We start from the raw sequence: 21,490 nt of genomic DNA on the forward strand, positions 1-21,490 counted from the left end.
CCCCCCCGTGTTCCCCTTGCTGAGGCCTCCCCGCTGCTCCCGGTTACAGCCCAGTGCTCCCAGTGCTCCCCTCACCCCGCTGCCCCCATCACCCCCCACTGCCCCACATCGCCCCCAGGGCCTGGTCCCACTCCTGCTCATTGCCTCCCACTGCCCCATTACCCCCAGCGCCCCCAGTTCCCCTCACTGACCCCATTCCCCATACATTACCCCCCATTACCTCCTTCCCCCATTGTCCCAGTAACCCTTATTTCCCCATTCCCATTACTATTTGCCCCTCTTCTCATTGCTCCGTTACCCCATTACCCCCATCCCCCTTTTGCCCTTGTTGCCCCAATGCCCCTTTACCCCCCATTATTCCCATTACCCAGTTGCCTCCCATTCCCTGTTTGCCCCCCATTATTCCCATTATCCTGTTCCCCCATTGCCCATTACCCCACTACCCCATTGTCCCGTTCCCCCTTTGCCCCATTGGCTCTTTAACCCCATTTCCCCCTTGCCCCCCTGTCCCCATTCCCCCCATTCCCCCCCACTCCCCTATTGCCCCCATCGCTCTGTTACCCTGTTACCCCATCACTCACTGCCCCCATTCCCCCATTATTCCCCTTTGTCCCCCATTACCCCGTTACCCCATTCCCCCCCATTCCCCTGTTCCCCCCATTATCCCGTTACCTTCTATACCCTATTCCCCCCATTATGCCCCATTACTCCCCCCAGTATCCCCCCTTACCCCATTACCCCCCGTTATCCCTCATTACCCCGTTATCCCCATTATCCCATTACCTTGTTACCCTATTCCCCCCGTTACCCCCCTATTACCCCCATTACCCCATCCCCCCCCATTCCCCCCCATTCCCCCCCCCCGCCCGCTGCAGCCGCGTTGACAACTGCGCATGCGCCGGGTGCCGCCCCCTCTCCCCCCTCCCCCCCCCCCCCCTCCCTCCGCGGCGCATGCGCACCCCCCCCCTCCCTCCCTCCCTCCCCTCCCCTCTCGGCCGGGGCGGCGCGAGCTGGGCCCTGCAGCCGCTCGGCGCGGCCCGGCCCGGCCCGGCGGTGAGTGCGGGGCGGGGGGGCCCTGAGGCGGCCGCGAGCTCCGGGGGGGGGGCCCTGAGGCGCCCTGAGGCGCCCTCGGGCCCTGTGGGGTCGGCGCTGAGGCACCGGGCCCCCCCCCCGGCACGGCCCCGCTGCCTCCCGGGGGGAGCTGGGCCGGGCTGCGGGGCTCGCGGCCTGCCCGCAGAGCCGCCTCACGGGGGGAGGCCGAGCCTGGGGCCTGCTGGCTCTGACTGGGGGGGGGCTCTGCGCTCTGTGCTCTGCGCTCTGCGGTGGTGGGATCGGGGCTTGCCGTGGGGGGAGCGCAAGGCACGGGCAGAGGCAGTGCAGGAGCAGCCCTCCGCTATCGGGTGCTCGTTGAGTTTCTTACCTGGCCCCCGAGGAGGAGGGGGCGCGGAGGCGTTAAATTCAGGCTCGTTGGGTTGTGTTTAGCCAGGGTGCTTTTGTACCTGGCCAAAGAGACATCCGTATAACAGCCTGTGTAAGGGTATGGGCACAGAAAGTATTGCCTTGGTACCCCGCCTGGGTGCTTTTAAAAATAACCAAATAGAATCCCTAAAGGAGCCGTGCACAGGGGATGTGTTTAAGGGAAAAGAGGTGTATCTGCGGGGGTGTCGCTCCTGGATCAGCAGCCTCGTGGCACTGGGCAGGAAGCATCCTCGTGCCCCTTGTCCTGGTGAACCTACCTGATTCCTCAAGCAGCCAGCAGTGCCGTGCGTGTTTCATGACTGTCCTCTCAGCCTACACCTTCCTGCTGAGATCGCTTTTTCCACGCTGAGCTGACAACCCGAACCACCTGCAGCATAGCTGCTCTGCTTCTGGATCTTCCTGCCAGGCCCTGATGTTTGACACCGAGAGGTGCCCGTCACTGGCTCTGGGCCCTTGCTCCCTGTGCAGGGCATTGTTCCCTGCTGGGCTTCATCCCCGCCCCGTTGTGCCAGCTTTCCCTTCCAGCATCCCACAGCACATCGTGTCGTTCTGAGACAGGTGCTGGTGCTTAGGAGCCCAGGCTCTGTGGGATGAGTTGTTAGCGTGAGATGCTGCAAATCTAACAGGGCAGATCCCCTCTGCGCTGTGTGCCTGAGGGTCCTTGCCTGGTAGGATGCTGCTGAGAGCTGGAGCTGGGTGCTCAGGAGCCGGTGTTGGGGTTGGGCATGCGCAGGGCTGCTCGGGCAGGTGTCGTGCCCGAGGTTTTGGAGCCCTGCAGCACGCCGAGGGGAGCTGATGGAGGTGAAATGGTGGTGATGTGGCTGCTGCTAATCTGCTGGAGAGCTGGTTCAGGAGGCTGCAGAGTGTGAGTTGGGAATTTTCTTCCTGCTTCATTCAGTTGCACAGCACTCCAGCACTGGATGCCTCTCCTGGCCACGCGCTCTAGCTTAGGCTTGTTGTGAAGATCTTTCTGTAGAAGTGTAAAGCAGAGCTGCTGGGGTTGTCGTGGGACTGTCCACCCTTTGGAAGGAGACATTCAGCTTGGCGAAGCATTTTCGACCTTCCCATCGTTTCCTCCTGCTGGCGCTTGTGCGGTGGCCACAGCATGTGGCTCTTTGGCCGTGTTTTCTAACTCAGGTGCTTTCTCAATCAGAAAACAGCAGGCGACATGCCAGCAAGAGGGTGAAACGTCCTGCTGGTGTGGCCAAATACTTCTGTCTGTTGAGGATTGCTGGGGTGTGATTTGGCTTGTAATTACCATGCTCAGACTGATGCGTCAACCGAGATGTGTTGTTTGTGCCTGCCACAGTCCTGTGTTTGCTCTCTCCACAGACTCCATCCGTTTTCCACCTCTCCATGATGAGAGAGGCTTGGGTTCGGCTTTTCCCCTCTCCCTGTAGTTGATAGTTTTGGAACCAGAGGTGATGCTGGAGTCAAGATGGCAGATAGTGTGAAAACCTTCCTTCATGACCTGGTCAGGGTAAGTTTGCGTTCCGCGTCCTGCGTCACAGAGACTGTTCTTGTTTGCTGTGGGGATGGTGGGTCTGCTGCAGGGAGTGCCTTCCTTCCCATACACTTGAGGGGATATTACAGAATTTGAAAGAAAGGGGGCTCCAGATGTATTTTAATTGAAGACATCTTCAATAATCATTTCAATACCCTGGAAAATGCTGTCAGAAGAAACCAACTGATGTCATTTTGGCTGCCCAGCTTCTTGGAAGTGGTTCTCTGTCCCACATCCCAGGAAGGATTAATTTCATGCCAGCTTTAGGACAGTGCCAGCATCCTAAAGGAGTGCAGCATGGGCTTGGGAAGTTATTGCCAAACATAGGTGAGCACTGTACGGCTGACCACTGTTGTTTGCCAGCACTGGTGTGCTGTGTGCTCTCCTGACGTTCTTTTTTCCATGTCATAAGTGGGTCCTACCCAAAATTACCCAATATGTGCAGGCCGATAGGTCAGTTCTTGATTTCATAAGGAAAAACCCTATGAACAGGGCAGTTGTTTAATGGCAGCAAGGCTTCGCATGAGCCGAGCGCTCCTACCCCGTGCTGCTGTCTCTCCCAGGTGTAAGTGCGGGTTTCAAACCCTCGTGACGTGATGCTGAGATAGACCCAGCTTTCAGACACTCGTCAGGTAAATGAGCGAAGGCTTGTGGTGCCCTGGCCACAGTGCGAAGCGGAAGAACCCGTGTCATTTTGTGATGCTTTCGCACCATCTGTAGGCAGTGGGGAGAGCAACCCGTGTAATTAATTCCTACCTCATCGGGCATGAGCAGCAGCTTGCTCTGCAGTTTGTCAGACATGTACATGGCTTCAGGATCTACGCTGTTACATCAAGGACTCCACAGACTGAACTGGTGTGTGAGCCACCTAGGCAGTAACACTGTCCTGGACCCCTGAGGTCCTTATGGTCTTGGTTTTGATGTGAAATTTTGGTGATGGTGGCCATGATACCTGCTGGGGCTGGAAATAGCTGCCTGTGGAGCACTAGAAGGTTGCGAGAGGAGCCTTTCAAATGAGTGAGGCAGAGACTTACTTCGGGGCGCTTCTCTACTAACAGTTTGTTTTGCTTGCTGTGTGGCAGCAAGGCTGTGAAAGGTGCCTGTGCTGTCTGTTGGGGTGGGATTCCTGCTGACTCGTCTCCTTCCCAGCCCTCTCCGTCCTTCCAGCCAGCTCGACCTCAAGCCACCAGTGATGTGCACAGGGCTCAGCCATTGCTGCAGCAGTAAACGTCACCCACATGTAGAAGTTGCACCAGTCACCCTGCCAGCTGTGGCAAATTTGTCGTTAAAAGAAAAAGGAGTTGCACTGGAAATCTTTTCAGATGCTCCCCAGAGCCTTACACGGATGTGGCTGATGTGAGAATGTTTCTGAGACAAAGACAGATGCTTTTATTTGTAAAGGAACAAGCATCAAGCTCGTACAGTCAGGCCACAGGGACTTTGCACTTCCGAAGTATTCTATAATTATATTTTATTGGCCTTAGAAATGCTGGCAGGGGAAGAAGTGCATTGTGCCAGACAGAAAAAAAAAATGGGCTGTGAAAGCTCTGACTGTTTTTTGCCAGGGTTATAAATAGAGGAGATTGATGAGAAATCACACCTTTAGACAAAAAAAAAAAAAAAAGGCTTTCCAGTGTTGCTCCTAAAGCTGCTGGCACGTGTGGTGATTTAGGTCACCAGGCTGTGGAAAAGAGACAGAGCTGCTGGTCTGAGCCTTGGTGCTGGCTACCCCCTCTCGCCGGAGAAAGTAACTGGCCTTCGCCCTTCTCCCATCTGAGGGCAACAAGTGATGTAAGCGAGGGGTTGCTCCCTCATCTCTCCCCCCAGATCCCTTTCCTGCTTGCTTGAGGGTTCCCCAGCCTCGATTGGGAGTGTGGGCTGAGTAAGGGCAGTGTTGATACAAATCCACCTCCACCCTGAGGAGGAGCTGGGAGGAGGTTTTATTCGTTCTTCTCAAGAGTGAAAGCCCAGAGTCTTCTGTGAGGAGTGGCTGGCATAAAACACTGCTGGATTGAGCTGGAGTTTGATCCATTTATCTTTTATCTCTCTGGCTGTTGCTCAGCACAGCTAGCATTTCTTTGAAAGCAAAGCTTTGTTTCCAGATTGCTTTATCTGGATGCGTCACAGCACTGCTGTCCTGGGAGTGTTTTCGCTTCCTTCCTTGTGCTGTGAGCCCCCTCCCTGTGAGATCTCTTTGTTAGTTTTCTGTACTGGGCTGCCAGCCCTTCCCCAACAGAGGAGCTGGTAAAGCAGCAGCCACACGTGCAGCGCTGTGCACATGAGTTCAGCGTGCGTTTATGTCCCTTTCTGTAACCAGGAGGTCTCAGATGGCCCAGGTCAGCCGTGTCCTCCTCCTCCCCCCTCTGGGGCATGGCAAGCCTCACGTACTTTCCTTGTGTCCCCAGGGAATCAAGGACTCCATCTGGGGCATATGCACCATCTCCAAGCTGGATGCCCGGATCCAGCAGAAAAGGGAAGAGCAGAGGCGAAGGAGAGCAAACAGTGCGCTTGCCCAGCGGAGGTTTCACATGGAAGAGAGGAAGCAAGAGAAGTGAGTATGGGGCCTGATGACACAAATCAGATAATTTGCTTGTTTCCTCCTCATCTACCAGCTACTGAGGGTGGGGAGAGAGAGCAACTACCCAGAGCTTTGAAGAGCCCACTGAATTGCAAAACCTCTGCAAGTCGTAGTGATTTGGCAGGACTTCTGCTTTTTTTCTCCAAAATACCCATCATATCACGGTAGTCTGGCTAAAAGGGAAGTTGAGGTAAGTGGGGTTTAAGAAATAAAGCCATTGTTTTTGCGAAGATCTCCATGAAAGTGTCAGAACCTTTAAAGACCTGAAACCTGAGCATCAGCAAAAGCTGAACTGCTGACATCTGCAGATGGCTTGCAGTAGAAACACCATTCATAAACCCAATTGTACTGAGTGCAAAACCAATAAGTGGGAAAACCATGATGTGAAATGCCCTTTTTTCTACTCTGTGTAACAATACTTTGGAGCTCTTACCGTGAGATACGATGACTCCTTATGCTGTTGGAGAACTGAGAGGACGCAGGCAGTTTGCAGTAGCAGGTACGTGCTCTGCAGTGTGAAGCTGTACAAGCCAAAAGAACGTGGATTTCTGTGTTTCCTCTTTGTCCTGAACACTGACCACTCATGCTGCCTTTCAAAGATGGTTGCTGTTGGTGGTACTTGGAGTTGGGAAGAAGCAGCAGACAGCCTGCTCAGAGCACGTCTCTCAACCACGTAACGCGTTCAGGGCAGATGAAGTATCACATTTTCCCAGCTTTACTGTGTTCTGCAGCCATGTAGAACAGTTGCATCCACTAAGGCTGGGAATGCCAGAATTATATCCGTGTGGGAGCAAACCAGCATCTATTCTTGTGTCTGACTCCCAAACTGCACTGAGATGTTTCTCAATTGGCCTGATTACAGTTGGGCTGGCATTTGTTGCAGTTACTTTTGGATGGTAACGTGCCTTTCAAAACTTATTTACAACTTGTTTTGCCTAGCTCAGTGGTAGTTTGACCTTGTCTAAAGATGATGGAGAAGTCTCCTATGTCTGATTAGCTTACCCCTCCTACGGCCGTAGAGGTTCCTGCCTTTTTGCATACATGCTGCCCTTGAGGATTGATGTTTATTTTAGGGGGACAGGGCAGTCCTCTTTTGCTGTTTTTCTTTGTAACAATATTCCTTTGGTAGCAGAAACTGATGGGAAAAGTCTGCTATAGGGTCCTACGGAGCTGCTCTCTCTCTTGCGTATCCATAGACATATGTGATATGCAGGGAGAGAAGCCCAAACCACCCTCAGCTGGTGGCCTCTTCCAAGAACAAAAAGCACCCCCAAAATCTGTAATTTTGTTGCAGTAAGGGTTTGAGGAGAACAAAGCTCGAGATCTTTAATAAATGCTTAAAATTCTGTTTCTCTAACTTGATGTTCCAAGGATATGTTAAAGAAGCCCCAAATAAAAGCATGGCTCCTTTACTTTTATTTCATTTAATTGGGAAATTTTATTTAATTTGGGGAATTCTTAAAGGTTGAAAGTCTCCCTGGTGCAAATCTGTAGAACTGCAGCTCACACACTGGCTGAAACCTGCTGCAAGTCTGCGCTGGAATTTCTTGCAGAATTCCAGCGTTCAGATAAAATCAGGTGTGCTGCTGCCATTGAGTTGCGTACCTGAGGAATTTCTTCAGGTGTCTGCTACGTCAGTGCCCAAAATATGGGGCCAAAGCAGTTGCCATTAGTCCAGATCCCAGGAGCTAAGTGTGTCTCTTGCTTCTCTCTATCCTATTGCTCTCCAGTGAACCCCGGATTGTGAGCCGGATATTTCAGTGTTGTGCCTGGAACGGAGGTGTGTTCTGGGTAAGTAGGTATTTTTACTATTTTCTTTGTTCAGATGCTGTGGAAACCAGTGCTCTGCTCCAGTGCTTGTAAGCTTTCAGTGGTGCCTGGCTGCCGTGCAGCTGGAAGGCTGTAGGAGAAGCTGAACTGAGAGAAGCCGTTACGCTCCCTGGTCCCCATGCTGTATTTAAAGTGGCACAGTATAGGGCTAAAGTGGTGGACTCTCTTGGGAAACCTGCGTATTAAACCCTGCTTTTCCAGGTCTTTGAGGCTGCTTTTCTCCTGAACATTCAGCTCCTCCTCTGTGGCAGCCTGGGATATTGCTTTACCAAATTGAATATTGTCATCTCCAGTCATTTCCTCAGCTCTGGCCTTACCCTGACTGTTAGTATGTTTCAAGAGGGAAATTCTTAATGGAGCAGACACTTTGCAACCTACTAAATCACCAGCTGCTTTTTCCATTAGACTGTGGCAGGGTATGAGGAGTCATTGTGGAAATGTTAAAAGGAAAGTGCTCAATCACAGTTTTTGGCTGTATTTAAACAGATTCTCGTGTACCAATGGATAACTGCCTGTATAAAGGCGTAGGTGGAGCAGGCAGAGGGTCTGCCTTCAGATCAGTAGTTACAGCCTTTGCTGTCGTGATATGTGGACATAAAGCTTTCATTTGAGGCTGAGCTATTTAGGTGCCAAGCAGGAAGCTGTCTGCTAGGCAGACCGTGTGGCTTTGGAGTCGTGGTGGCATCAGGAGGGGCTGTAGTACCTTTAGGTGCATTTCTGCCACAGGTGTAGCTGGAAGTTTTGGGGTTTCACTGTGCCAGGTGGCAGAAAATGCAAATGAACGAAAGTGCAAAGGCTCACCAAGAACTCTTGTTGTTTCTTTCTCCCTGTAGCTTAGTCTCTTCTTGTTCTACCGAGTATTTATACCCGTACTTCAGTCAGTCACAGCACAGATCATTGGTAAGTGCCTTTTCCAGTTGGTACATTAAGGGGTGCTCAGCAGTCTGTGGGAGTCCCAGCACTCATCCCAAACTGCTGAGGCTTTGTTCTGTAAGCTGCTCCTTGCGCTAGTCTCCTTGCATTGTTTCTCTCCCTCCTGGGCACCCTACTGATGGCGCGCTCCTCATTCAGCAGGATGTGAGAGCACAGCTTGTTTCGAGGTTGGGCCTAGCCCTCCGTTTGCCTTCCCCTGTTCTGTTTCACATCTTGGTGAAAACTGAAGTTTTACCAAGGCCAACTTGTGGGATGGGTTCTAGGAAGGACCCTTCTTGAGGGGACTTGGACACTTTGGTTTTCTTGAAACAACAAGGAAATTTTTCTTCTGTCATCAGCTGCAAAAATGTATGGATGAGGCTTGAAAACCACACACAGGCTGGGCTAAGCAAGGCTGTGCTTAATTGTTCCATAGAAAATCAGACAGATGGGTAATTCTGCTAACAGACTGGAAGGGCTGACAACAGTCTTTGAACCCTTCTTGTGTTAGGATCTAGCCTGTTGGTTTTGTCACTCAGTACCCAACAGTTGTCAGTAGTTGCAGAATATTTTTGCAAATAAATAAAAAGCAAGTGGGTGGAGGAAGAAATGTTTTTTGTTTTCTGTTTTTTTTCCTTTCCTTGAGTGCTACAGTCAGGAGTATTTCACAATGGCAGAGATGGCTGTGCCAGGAAGCTTTAACATGGACCTGTTGGGTTTGTGATGTGAAATGAGGAGGTTCCTAATGTGCTTTTCTCCCTGTCTATCTCTCAAAGGCGACCCTTCCTTACACGGTGATGTCTGGTCTTGGCTAGAGTTCATTCTCACCTCCATTTTCAGCGCCCTCTGGGTCCTTCCCCTGTTTGTGCTCAGTAAGGTTGTCAATGCCATCTGGTTTCAGGTAGGTGACGGGAACATTGACCGCGTGTCATGCGAATGATGGGAACGTCCTCGTTAAAGCTTGATCAGTCAGGAGTAAATCCCCAGGGCACCCTGCAGCCCCTTTTGCTGGTGGTATGTTGATGGCGTTTTGGCTGCAGATAAAACATTGCACGTCAGGCCCAGAAATGGCATGAGCCAGTTGTGTGGAGCATCTGCCATCTTGGCATCTCTGTGCAGAAGGGGGGCAGATTCCTGGTTTGGCCATAAGAATCGTAGAAAATCTGAAATCCCATCCTGAAAAGGGACTCTGGGGGTGTTCTCAGTTGGGCAACCACAGCTCACTGGCATCGTCTGTCATCCTAACTGCTTTTCACTGAAGTCCCCTTCTCTCTTTTGCAGGACATTGCAGATCTAGCTTTTGAAGTTTCTGGCAGAAAGCCTCATCCCTTTCCCAGTGTCAGTAAAATCATTGCTGACATGTTGTTTAACCTCTTGTTGCAGGCGCTGTTCCTCATCCAGGTGAGACCAGAGTAACGAACCAGAAAACAACCCAGCGCCTGCCTGGGCCACCCCGCACCGTGCTCTGGGGCAGTGGCAGGCACACTGCTCACCCCGAGGTCCTGAGCACCCCTCGCTCACCTGCCCTTTTCTTTCTCAGGGGATGATAGTGAGCCTCTTCCCCATCGATATCATCGGCCAGCTGATCAGCCTCCTGCACATGTCGCTGCTATATTCTCTCTACTGCTTTGAGTACCGCTGGTTTAACAAAGGTGAGTGCTGCCCCTGCTCTCGGCACCGCCTGCAAGACCGGCGGGGCTGAAATGTTTGCTGCTAGGCGGCCGTTTCTCTGCTCGAGTAGCATCCAGGTGGGCTGCCAGCAGCACGTGTGCAGCCACAGGAGCCCTGTGTGTGGCAAAGGAGTGAGCAAGCTGCTTTGCAGTCCCACACCAGCTGCCAGGAGCCACTGTTGCTGGTTATTGCTGTTCTCTGTCTTGCTGCTACTGCGTGGTTTGTTTTCTCTCTGCCCATTTGCTCTTTTGGATAACGGTTATAAGTAAGTATTTCTATGCTCTTTGAAGTAGACTGAAAAGAAATGCTTGCCGTTCTTTTCATTTTCCTTCATTTTTTTACAAGGGCTGAAGTGTAACGAAGAACTTGTCCCACCATGATAACTCTGTGGGTTGATTTCTGTGGGATTTTGTTCTCACCAGGAATTGAAATGCACCAACGGTTATCCAACATCGAGAGAAACTGGCCCTATTACTTTGGATTTGGCTTACCACTGGCTTTCCTCACTGCGATGCAGTCGTCCTACATCATCAGGTGAGTCTTTAGGAGGGCGGTTTGCTGTTGGGGAGCTGCCTGCTCCCAACCCAGAGCCCATACACTTCTTGCCTCCTTTCCTGCATCAGAGAACCTCACCCTCATCCACAGCACCGGAGACGTCCTCACAGAGGCCACAAGCAACCGAGGTGCCTTTTCTCTTTTCTTCCAGTGGCTGCCTCTTTTCCATTCTTTTCCCTCTGTTCATCATCAGCGCCAATGAAGCAAAGACCCCTGGCAAAACCTAGTAAGTAGTGGCCTGGGGAAGCTCTGTGCTGGTGTTAGATCCAGGACAAATGGATGGTAAATAGGGAACAGCGCAGGGAGAACAGAGACTACCCATGCTTGGTGGGTGGGTGGAAGCATGAAGGAATGGCATTGCTGGGTTTCCTGTACCCACTTAAAAGCTGGGTCAATTCCCCTTATCCCCAGGGGAAGGCTGGGCAGCCACTGCCCCCAGCAGTGTGAGGGCTGGAGGGGGCTTCTCAGTGCGGGGGTAGCATCAGGGAGAGCCCAGGCTGTCGGCAGGCAGGAAGCTCACCGGCTCCGTTCCCTTTCAGCCACTTCCAGCTCCGTCTCTTCTCCCTGGTGGTTTTCCTCAGCAACAGGCTCTTCCACAAGACCGTTTACCTTCAGTCCACCCTGAGCAGCGCCTCCGCGGACCGGCTGCTGTCCCCCCAGCCATCTCCTGCCAAACACAAGCCTGCTCTGGGGCACTGAGCCGCAGCTGGTGGGGCGACGGGGCACGGGCTTCACCTCGGCTGCTAGGAAGGCCCCCAGGGGTGGCAGGATGCAGCCTGCCGCGGTGCCTGCACGTCCCCTGCTGCCCAAAGCCCTGCCCACGTGGTGGTACAGTGTTCCCCCATGAGCATGCAGATGGGAAATGTGGGAAAAGTCTGGATTTTTAACACCTTTGTGAGTTTGGAAAAGCTGGGCTCCCTGTGCTTGTGTTCTAGCGTCACTGCCCTCCCTGGGCAGTTGTGTGTGTGTTCTCCCAGTGCCATCTCTCCCTTCCTCTTGATGGAGGATTTGCAAACCCCAGTGTTTGCGTTCCCCTGGGGCACTTGAGGAATCCGGCTGGGCAGCAGCTTGTTCACAGCGGGGCTGGTGGCTGCTGTGGGCGGGCTCTGGGGGCTGTTTTTGGGGTGAATTCAGGGGAAATCGGACATTAGACACCGTTTCCCACAGCATTCTCTTCAAGAAAATGGCTGCTCTTGGCTTCGTTGGGTTAGAAACTGGCTGGATAGCTGGGCCCAAAGAGTCGTGGTAAATGGAGTCATGTCCAGTTGGAGGCCAGTCACTAGTGGCGTCCCCAGGGCTCGGTGCTGGGGCCGGTCCTCTTTAATATCTTCATTGATGATCTGGACGAGGGCATTGAGTGCACCCTCAGTAAGTTTGCAGATGACACCAAGCTAGGTGCATGTGTCGATCTGCTCGAGGGTAGGAGGGCTCTGCAGGAGGATCTGGATAGGCTGCACCGATGGGCTGAGGCCAACTGCATGAAGTTCAACAAGGCCAAGTGCCGGGTCCTGCACCTGGGGCGCAATAACCCCAAGCAGAACTACAGGCTGGGAGAGGAATGGTTGGAGAGCTGCCAGGCAGAGAAGGACCTGGGAGTGATGGTGGACAGTCGGCTGAATATGAGCCAGCAGTGTGCTCTGGTGACCAAGAAGGCCAACGGCATCCTGGCTTGTATCAGAAGCGGTGTGACCAGCAGGGCAGGGGCAGTGCCTGTCCCCCTGTACTGCCCCCCCCCAGCTCTGTGCCACCGGGCCCGGCCCCGCCCGCCCCACGCCTCCCCCACGTGGCGTCCCCCACGTGGCGCCCTCTTCCGCATCCGGCCACGTGACCCGGCGCGCCCCGCCCTAGCGCTCCCCGAGCCGGGACGGACACGTCACTGCTCGCGCTCTCCCGCCCCCGCCGGCCCCGCGCTCCGCCAATGGGAACGCCCCGGCCGCGGCTCGCCCTTCGCCCTCCGCCGCGCGCCCCGCCTCCCGGCCAATAAGCGGCGGCGGCGCTTGAGTGGCGTCCGGGAGAGCCAATGGCGGGGCGGGGGGGCGCGGGCGGGGGAGGGCTGCGCGGGGCGGATGGCCGGGGCGGCGGGGCCCAGCGCGGCGCCAGGGTGAGGGCCGCGGGTGGGGGCGGGGGGACCGGGAGGGACCGGGGGGGCGGCTCCGGGGCTGGGGGCTCCCGGCGGGGAGCGGGGGCGGCCCCCCCGCCCCGCACAGCCCGGCCCGGGGCCTGGGGCCGCGCCGCGGTTTCGCTTCCGCGGTGCCCGGTGCCGCGGGGACCCCCCCAGGGAGGGCAGGGCCCCAGCACCCGGGGGGGGGGCGGGAGCCGCGAGAAAGAGCAGCGAAAACGGGAAAAAACGGGAAAAAAACGGGAAAAGAGCGAGCAGGAAGCGCCGCGGGGTGCCCGGGGGGGTCTGTGCGGCTCAGCCGGGGCGGGCCGGGCGCTGCTGGGGGCTGACCCCGGGGCTGCGCTGCCCGCAGGTGAAGGAGCGCGGCCTGAGCACACGGGGAGGCCCCGGCCCGGGCCCGGAGGAGAGAAACCGGCCTCAAAGGGGGGTCGGGGCAGGTGAGGAGCGGCTGTGCTGGGGCTGAGGGGGGGACGAAGGGCAGGGGGCTGCAGGGGAGGTGGCTCTGGGGAGGGAGGAGGGTGCAGGGTGCAGGGGCAGGAATCGGGGCAGGAATCGGGGCAGGGGACGCGGCTCAGTGCAACTTCCCGGTGTGGTTGTGGGGAGCTGCCCGCCCGCAGCAGGAGCTGGTTCAGGGCCTGGTTTTGTGAAACTCCTGGAGTTGCGCTGGGGCCGCAGGCTGGCTCGGCTTTAATCGCCTCCCTTGCTCTTGCCCAGGTGTTCGCGCGTCCTCTCTCTGCCTTTGATGTGACAATGACCAAGTTGGGGTTTCTCCGGCTCTCCTACGAGAAGCAGGACACTCTGCTGAAGCTCCTCATCCTGTCGATGGCAGCGGTGCTGTGTGAGTCTGCACCCGGGCACAGGGGGTGGCTGCTGGGACTCTGGGGTGGAACTGCCCCGTTCCTCCTTCTGTTCTTTCACAGGTCATCAAGCTCCCGTCTGTCTTTAAAGCACAGCTTCAGTGAACGTTGTGATTCTTTTAGTATCTGCTCTTTGAAAACCGCGTCTTTCCAATGACCAATTTAAGACAGAAACAATTTTCATCCAGCGACAAAGTGGATAAACCTAATGTAACTCCGGCCCTTCAAATGCTGAAGATTCATTCTGTCTTTTTTTTGTGTTTGCAGCTTTTTCCACAAGGCTTTTTTCTGTCTTAAGATTTGAAAGCGTCATCCATGAGTTTGACCCGTAAGTGTCTTCTCTCTTGTTCCACGGGGCCTGCTGGGTTTTTCTCTTACAGAACACGTGGATGTTGGGTGCTGCTTGCTGGTGTCAGTTTGCTCCCCTTTGGGGATGGAGGATTTGTTCAGTACAAACGTTTTAGTTTTCCAGTCCCCAAATTCACTTCTCAGGTCCCAGCACTCTTTCTGGAGCCTGGATCTAAGTCAGGGTGATCGCCCAACACTGCTTTAATGCTGGGCTGGGGATGTTCTCTACCTGAACCTGGAGGGAGGGCTCCTAGTACCACCTGCATTGCTGTCCCAGGGTTGTTGCTGATTAAATCAGAAGCCAGGGACCTTTGCAAAATGCCTCTTAAACTTGCTAGGACCAAAGGTGATATCCTGCAGCAGAGGGGAAACGGAGTAAAATTATTGTGCCCACACTGATGGGTGGAGGATCCCGTGGCCCTGCTCTTCCTGATGGTGTCTCAGTGTGACTAAAACAAAGGCGTGTGGCAAAGTGCAGTTGCCTGGAGGCAAAGAGGCTTCCATCTGCCCAGAGAATGCATGGCCAGCCCTCAGAGCGCTCTCTTACCCATAGACTTCAGAGAAGACTGCCCAAACACGTGGCTTGCTGCAGAAACACCAGGTGCATGGGCAGCATTCACCACCAACGGCATGCACAGCGGTTTCCTCTCCATGTTAATTGATCAGGAGTTTCTCTTACAACCCGCTAACTGCTGGGTGTGCAGTGTGGCACAAAGCTGCCCCGCTTCCTGAATGCTCCTTAAGAACTGAGATTGTAACGTAAGGCGCCGGGAGCAGTCAGCACACTGGTGTCTGGGTGTGGAGGTGCTCAGTGCTTCTTGCTGTTACAGGTATTTTAACTACCGCACGACGCGATTCCTGGCAGAGGAGGGCTTCTATAAATTCCACAACTGGTTTGATGACCGAGCATGGTACCCCTTGGGCAGGATTATTGGTGGAACCATTTATCCAGGTAAGCCAGCAGGCTTCTGCTAAAACATACCTCGTGCAATGCAAAGTTGTCAGGGTGCGCATTTGGGAGCGGCGTTTAGAGTATGTGGAGCAGAGTGGTGCCTGGAGCTGCTCTGTGCAGGGAGCAGCACATCAGACTGCTCCGCTCACCCGCTAGCAGCAAAATGCAATTCTGGTCGCAGCGAGGCAGAGCTTCCATGGTTCAGAAGCAGTTGGGCGGTGTCATGCTCCACTTAAATGCATCTGGGTTTCATTCAGAGCACCAGCTGGGAGAGGAGGGCAGTTCGGGGTTGCCCTTCATCAAGGTGCACCAGGCAGCAGCTCCTTTCTGCTCTGTCCCTTCACAACTTCTGTTGGCCCTGCTCGAATGGCAACCGAACAGCCCCTGGTGCTGCCAGCCAGCCAGAAGAGCTCTGCTGACGGTGTTGTGTCTGTCCCACAGGCCTGATGATCACATCGGCGGCCATCTACCACGTGCTGCACTTCTTCCACATCACCATCGACATCCGGAATGTCTGTGTGTTCCTGGCACCCCTCTTCTCCTCCTTCACCACCATAGTGACTTACCACCTCACCAAAGAACTCAAGGTATGGGGAAGATCTGGGTATGCTGCGTGCCTTTTTGCTAGCTGTTGTAGAGAAGACTGTTGCTCAGAGCTGACAGCTCCTGGAAAATGGAAGATCTATTTTGAACTTCCATTTCTTCGAGGCATGTCTGTGTGTAGACAACCAGAACCTTAAAGGCTGATGGCTTTTCTACCCTCTGTGTGTTTCCCAGGATGCCGGCGCAGGACTCCTTGCTGCTGCCATGATTGCAGTTGTGCCTGGATACATCTCTCGATCCGTGGCTGGATCCTATGATAATGAAGGTGAGGTTGTGGCAGCCAGAGCAGGGAAACCTTTAACTAACGGCTGTTCTGTGCTGGGAGCTGCTGGTAGAGGTGCTGCAGCATGTGACGAGGAACCGTGCCAGACCTGTGATGTGCTAACCAAACTGCACTGCTCTGAGATGGGTGGCTGTTCTGGTTGAGAGGAGGGAGAGTGTTTCCACGCCCAGTTCCCCAAATATCCTTGTTTGCAAGTCAAAAAGAGTTTTGCCACCTCCACAAACTGCATTAGAGCTGTTCAGCAGCTCCCCCAGGCTTTTGTCTGTGTTCCGGCAATGATTTTGGGACTGGCAGAGGCAGCAATCTTGTTGCTGCCACCTAGGGCAGAGGAAAATCCCGGTCTCTCCACTAGCTGAGCTATTAGGGACCACGTAAGGAGTCAGTGTGTTCAGGCAGGCTAGCTGCTATAGATGGAAGAGGCCACGTAAGCTGTTACCTAGATTAAGACACAAATGTCACTGTGTTTCAATCTAGAAACCAGACACTGAAACCATTTTCCTTGGCTCTTTGTGCAAGGTGCTGTTCCACCTTCTGGTGAAACAGCAAAAAGATTTATTATTTTGTTTTAATGTGATTGAGTGTTCTGGTGTGCCCCAGGGATTAAATGACGATTAAATGACATTTCAAGGCAGATGTAAGCTTGCTTTGACCTTGCCACGTCTTTCCACCCAGGTATCGCCATATTCTGTATGCTGCTAACTTACTACATGTGGATCAAAGCTGTCAAAACTGGCTCTATCTATTGGGCAGCGATGTGTGCTCTTGCCTATTTCTACATGGTGAGTGTTCCTTGTCATGGCACCGAGGTATTTCTGACTCTAGGGGGACTGCTCTTGGTATGGGGACTGAAAGTATGCAGCATGCAGTTCTTGTGTCTGCGCATTCAGGGAACTAAACCTCTGTATGGGACTTAGTGTGAAAATGAAACGAACGCTGTCGTTAACTTCACTCACCAAAACTGAATGCCACAGCATTTTTTGTGCAAGGTTTTATTAATAGCATTGAAAAATCTGGGCTTCTGACAGCTGTGACTGTTAGCAGTGTCCTCCTTAGGGAGAATGGATCTCAGGGTTACTGCCGAGTGAAAGTCCTGCGTGTGACCCCAGGAAAATCAAACATGCTCTGTTTGAGCCCTGCTGTGCAGTGTGTTCAGCCCTGGAACTTGCTTTTTCTTTGTTTCTCTTGCCAGGTCTCCTCATGGGGTGGCTACGTCTTTCTGATTAACCTGATCCCCTTGCACGTTCTTGTGCTGATGCTGACCGGACGCTTCTCCCACAGGATATACGTAGCCTACTGCACTGTCTACTGCTTGGGAACGATCCTCTCTATGCAGATCTCCTTTGTTGGCTTTCAGGTGGGGAACAGAAGGATTTGGAGATACAAGGATGGTTGTAGTTCTGTTGGGTTGTAGCAGAACAACTGTGAATTGGCATCTGGTTTCTCTTCTTGCCTTTGCCATGGAGTTTATAAGTGGGTAAGACAGACTTTCTAAGTCTAGGCGCTGTTACACAGGTTTGTTGTAACAAAAAGCAACATCAGCAGTGACCAGCTTTTGGTGGTGCCTGCCTGCCTTTGAAACGCAGCCTTTCTTCAGAGTGAGAACATGGCTGTACTGCTATTGTTGACTTAAGGCAGGTTGTAAGGCTGGATGACTTTCAAAGTGATAAGCTGCTAATAACCTTCCTGGCACTGGCTGTCGTTCATGATAAAGTTTCCATTTCAGTGCAGGGACTGCTCACGCCAGCATGCATCTTAATACAGCAGGAAAAATGTGTGCTCTTTCTGAACAGTCTTCTCCATTTTCAAGAAAACCAGTTTAAAGTACTGCCTGTTGTTCACCTTTACCAACCTGGCATGTGGAATCCATTTTTTTGGGGCTTAAAAAATTAAACATGAGGAGAGGTTACAAGCGTGAGGTTAGGCTTTCAGTTATTTTTTCTTGTGAATTCCTATATGGGAATTAAAGCTGACATAAGAAAGTGACTTGCACCAGATGTGCCGTTCAGTGTCTATGGGAAGGGGATGGCTTCCTATGACTTAAGCAGTGATTTTGCTGAGAAGTGATTTGTTTAAATATTAAAAGAAAAAAAAAAAAGCTGGTATCAGGTGCGACTCAGCTGTCATTCTGCGTAGTATCTGATTGTGCTCTCCCCTGCCTGCAGCCTGTCCTCTCCTCGGAGCACATGGCTGCCCTTGGCGTCTTCGGCTTGTGTCAGATCCATGCCTTTGTAGACTACCTTCGCAGCAAGCTGAACCCGCAGCAGTTTGAAATCCTCTTCAGGAGCGTCATCTCCCTGGTTGGCTTTGTCCTCCTCACCATCGGGGCTGTGCTGATGCTGACAGGTAGCCTGAGATCCCCGGCAAGGCCCGGCTCGTGGCGATGATGAACACATTTCACTGCTGGCTTTGCCTCCTTTTGATTCTTTTATGAGTGTGCAATCTGTTGGTCATGATTTTGCATTGTTTGTTTGCACTGTGGTTTCAGTGCCTGCAAGCTCTTCTCTAATGTGGAAGATGGGACTTGCCCCAGTTTGTTCATTAGCAAGAAAATTTTTAGAATACAGCCGTAAGATCTGGGCGTTGGGTGGTGCGAGATGCAGAGAGACCTGCTGTGACTCAGACCTCACTGGGGATGCTGAGTTGATGCTTCAGAAGCTGAATGCTGATCTGTAGTAATGGATGCTACAAGGTGTTGGTTGGATGAGGGAGAAGTCTTTTCAGGATAAAATTGCACTTTATTTCCTTTTTAAAAGAAGAGTTTTGACAGAGGTGACAGAGGAACAGTTTTTTAACGGAGGTGTTAAATGAGAATTGCTCATTCAGCTCTGCACATGCTTCCCTTAGGAGGGAATGTAGAGGCATTGCTGGCTGTGCTGCGCTGGGATCGATCGTGACTTTGTCCTCTTTGCTAGGGAAAATCTCTCCGTGGACGGGACGTTTCTACTCCCTGCTGGATCCTTCCTATGCAAAGAACAACATTCCCATCATCGCCTCTGTCTCGGAGCACCAGCCCACCACTTGGTCCTCCTATTACTTTGACCTACAACTCCTCGTTTTCATGTTCCCAGGTGAGCCCAGTGCTGCCGTGGTCGGACCCTCAGGCATACCCCAGGTTTATTAAATCGCTGTACAAAGCCGTGTGGAGCAGAAGCAGGTCATGGTGTGCTGCCTGCCTCTGCCAGCTGGGTTTTGTTTCAGGCAGCAGATTGCTGAGGCGAATCTTACCTATTTCTCTTTTCTCTTTGCAGTTGGTCTCTATTACTGCTTCAGTAACCTCTCAGATGCCCGCATTTTTATCATCATGTACGGTGTGACCAGCATGTACTTCTCTGCTGTAATGGTGAGGGCTGCTGCCTGCGGACTGTCAGTACCTGCTGTCACGGGTGTGACCAGGGCAAGAGCAGGATGATGAGATGGTCTTAATGGAGTTGGCTTTTTTTTTTTTTTTTAATTTGTTGCTAATGTCTGTTCCTCCCTGAGCCAGCTGAAACTTTCATGAGGCTTTTCTCCCTTCCCTAAAGCTGGTTTAATGTACTCCTCTGTGCAGTGAGAGAACATGACGTTGCAAAACTTACTGTTTTGGGCATTAATGCGTGTCCTTTTGAGCACTGCGGTCTGCGACTGGCTCTTGGGAGGAGTGGATGAATGCTTTTCCTGGTCTCCCATAGCTGACTTGCAAAACCAAACAAATTCTCCAGGTGACCAGGCAGGACTGAAGACAAACGGCTGATTATGAGCCCGTTATCACTCTTGCCAAGTCCTTAATATAAGTTGATTTCTGTGTGTGGAGGCATCTGTTAATTCCTGGCTCCACATAATAATCCTAAAGATTGCCCATGGCTGTTAAATTGAGGTCATTTCTGCATGTTGGCTGACTTTGAGGACTTCAGAAAACCTCCCTTGCAGAAGTTCGTGTCCTCCAGTCTGTGTCCTCTAAAAAAATTATCTATGGGTTTCTCTCAGGGCTGCAGTTACTGCTGACTTTGAGGTGCAGGATGAGGGACTGCATGTAATTTCCCCGTTACTCTGCTTTCTGCCCAGCTTTCCTCTCCGACAGGTGTTGACTGTCCTGCTGTTGCCCGTAGGTGCGTCTGATGCTGGTGCTGGCCCCGGTGATGTGCATCCTTTCCGGCATTGGGGTTTCTCAGGTGCTGTCCACATACATGAAGAACTTGGACATCAGCCGACCAGACAAGAAGAGCAAAAAGCAGCAAGACTCCACCTACCCCATCAAAAATGAAGTGAGTGTTGGGCCAGCTTGTGACGGGGAGAACTGTGGGGAAGAGGAAAGTGGCCACTGATCCTGGTGGGGATGAGTACCAGAGGCTGACGGCCTCTTTCCTGGGGTGCTGATGCCAATTTGCTCTACAAGGTTGCCAGCGGCATGATCCTGGTCATGGCTTTCTTCCTCATCACCTACACCTTCCACTCGACCTGGGTGACCAGCGAGGCGTATTCTTCGCCGTCCATCGTGCTGTCTGCCCGTGGCGGGGATGGCAGCAGGATCATCTTTGACGACTTCAGAGAGGCTTATTACTGGCTGCGCCACAACACGCCAGAGGTAACCACGCGTCAGCCTCGGTGGGCGGCAGCACCTGCTGAGGCACTGATGGCACGCGTGGTGTTTGGGTGCAGGACGCCAAGGTGATGTCCTGGTGGGACTACGGCTACCAGATCACCGCCATGGCCAACCGAACCATCCTGGTGGACAACAACACCTGGAACAACACGCACATCTCCCGCGTTGGTCAGGTAGGTGCTTGCCCTGTGTCTGCCCGCTGCCCCAGGGGCTCCACATGGTGCGACAGCCGCTATGTCCCCTTCAGGCAATGGCATCGACGGAGGAGAAAGCCTACGAGATCATGAGGGAGCTGGATGTCAGCTATGTGCTGGTGATATTTGGTGGCCTCACTGGGTACTCCTCCGACGGTAAGGTCCCGCAGTGCCCTCCCCCTCCCCAGTGCCTTGTTGGCTTCTGACCCCACAATGTGTCCCCATCCCCCCCCACATTGCCTTGCAGACATCAACAAGTTCCTGTGGATGGTGCGCATCGGCGGCAGCACGGACACGGGCAGACACATCAAGGAGCACGACTACTACACCCCCACGGGGGAGTTCCGGGTTGACCGAGAGGGCTCCCCGGTGCTACTCAACTGCCTGATGTACAAGATGTGCTACTACCGCTTTGGGCAGGTCTACACCGAGGCCAGTAAGTTCCCGGTGCCACCGCCGTGCCCCAAAGGCCTGAGGGACGTGGTGGGACAGTTCTGCCTCTTGTCCCTTGCAGAGCGGCCGCCGGGCTACGACCGGGTGAGGAACGCTGAGATCGGGAACAAGGACTTTGAGCTGGACGTGCTGGAGGAGGCGTACACCACAGAGCACTGGCTGGTCCGAATATACAAAGTATGGAGGTGGAACGAGCCCGGGTTTGGGGCAAGGCGGATTTCCACCCCGGCACACCCACAGCTGAGCCTTTCCTTTCTTGCAGGTGAAGGATTTGGATAACCGCGGCTTGTCCAGGACGTAGAGCCGCCGCTGCCCGAGCCAACCACCGCACTGACCCAGCCTTTGCCTGTGAAGCAGAAATACTTTTGATTTTCTGTTTTTTTGGGGGTTGTCTTTTTTTTTTTTTTTTCTTTTTATACCGTTCATACGCGCAGGAGGAGCCAGGCCGGCGCTGCCCCGCGTGCCCGGCTGGGATTTTTATACTCACCGAATCAGGAGGAACGGCTTCGCCAGGGCTGATTAAAGGGGAATTACAGAAAACCGACCCATTTGGTTTTGCCTTTTTTTTTTTTC

At 53.2% G+C, this 21,490-nt stretch overlaps 2 protein-coding genes across 3 annotated transcripts; both read left to right on the top strand.

Annotated features, from left to right (window-relative positions):
• Positions 1 to 917: 917 nt before the first annotated feature.
• On the top strand, positions 918 to 11,437 carry EI24 (EI24 autophagy associated transmembrane protein). The gene is made up of 11 exons (XM_068659125.1): positions 918 to 1,053; positions 2,812 to 2,959; positions 5,389 to 5,534; positions 7,292 to 7,352; positions 8,225 to 8,291; positions 9,080 to 9,204; positions 9,585 to 9,704; positions 9,844 to 9,955; positions 10,397 to 10,508; positions 10,681 to 10,755; positions 11,069 to 11,437. The coding sequence occupies exons 2-11, from the start codon at positions 2,918 to 2,920 to the stop codon at positions 11,226 to 11,228; spliced, it is 1,020 nt and encodes a 339-aa protein (XP_068515226.1). The 5' UTR covers positions 918 to 1,053; positions 2,812 to 2,917; the 3' UTR covers positions 11,229 to 11,437.
• A 1,043-nt stretch (positions 11,438 to 12,480) lies between these two features.
• On the top strand, positions 12,481 to 21,461 carry STT3A (STT3 oligosaccharyltransferase complex catalytic subunit A). Of its 2 annotated transcripts, XM_068659124.1 has the most exons (19): positions 12,554 to 12,630; positions 13,001 to 13,085; positions 13,363 to 13,486; positions 13,773 to 13,833; positions 14,684 to 14,805; positions 15,247 to 15,392; positions 15,583 to 15,673; positions 16,364 to 16,470; positions 16,881 to 17,045; positions 17,854 to 18,034; positions 18,604 to 18,759; positions 18,940 to 19,031; positions 19,777 to 19,932; positions 20,064 to 20,252; positions 20,327 to 20,443; positions 20,518 to 20,620; positions 20,712 to 20,900; positions 20,979 to 21,094; positions 21,180 to 21,461. In XM_068659124.1, the coding sequence occupies exons 3-19, from the start codon at positions 13,399 to 13,401 to the stop codon at positions 21,216 to 21,218; spliced, it is 2,118 nt and encodes a 705-aa protein (XP_068515225.1). In that variant the 5' UTR covers positions 12,554 to 12,630; positions 13,001 to 13,085; positions 13,363 to 13,398; the 3' UTR covers positions 21,219 to 21,461. The 2 variants fall into 2 exon arrangements, with proteins under 2 accessions (XP_068515224.1, XP_068515225.1); XM_068659123.1 differs by lacking the exon at positions 13,001 to 13,085 and having other exon boundaries at positions 12,481 to 12,630.
• The last annotated feature ends 29 nt before the right edge of the window (positions 21,462 to 21,490 follow it).

The sequence above is a fragment of the Anas acuta genome, chromosome 23 (assembly GCF_963932015.1).
Source record: "Anas acuta chromosome 23, bAnaAcu1.1, whole genome shotgun sequence".
In the NCBI taxonomy this organism is placed as follows: Eukaryota; Metazoa; Chordata; class Aves; order Anseriformes; family Anatidae; genus Anas; species Anas acuta.

What these genes read in the sequence shown, in the direction of transcription:
- STT3A (XM_068659123.1), top strand. Translation starts at nt 12,550, where the DNA reads ATGGCGGGGCGGGGGGGCGCGGGCGGGGGAGGGCTGCGCGGGGCGGAT. An exon ending in TGGTGGAACCATTTATCCAG is followed by an intron (nt 14,806 to 15,246) that starts GTAAGCCAGCAG and finishes TCTGTCCCACAG; the next exon opens with GCCTGATGATCACATCGGCG. An exon ending in TGCGCCACAACACGCCAGAG is followed by an intron (nt 20,253 to 20,326) that starts GTAACCACGCGT and finishes GTTTGGGTGCAG; the next exon opens with GACGCCAAGGTGATGTCCTG.
- EI24 (XM_068659125.1), top strand. Translation starts at nt 2,918, where the DNA reads ATGGCAGATAGTGTGAAAACCTTCCTTCATGACCTGGTCAGG. An exon ending in TCAATGCCATCTGGTTTCAG is followed by an intron (nt 9,205 to 9,584) that starts GTAGGTGACGGG and finishes TCTCTTTTGCAG; the next exon opens with GACATTGCAGATCTAGCTTT. An exon ending in AGGCGCTGTTCCTCATCCAG is followed by an intron (nt 9,705 to 9,843) that starts GTGAGACCAGAG and finishes TTTCTTTCTCAG; the next exon opens with GGGATGATAGTGAGCCTCTT.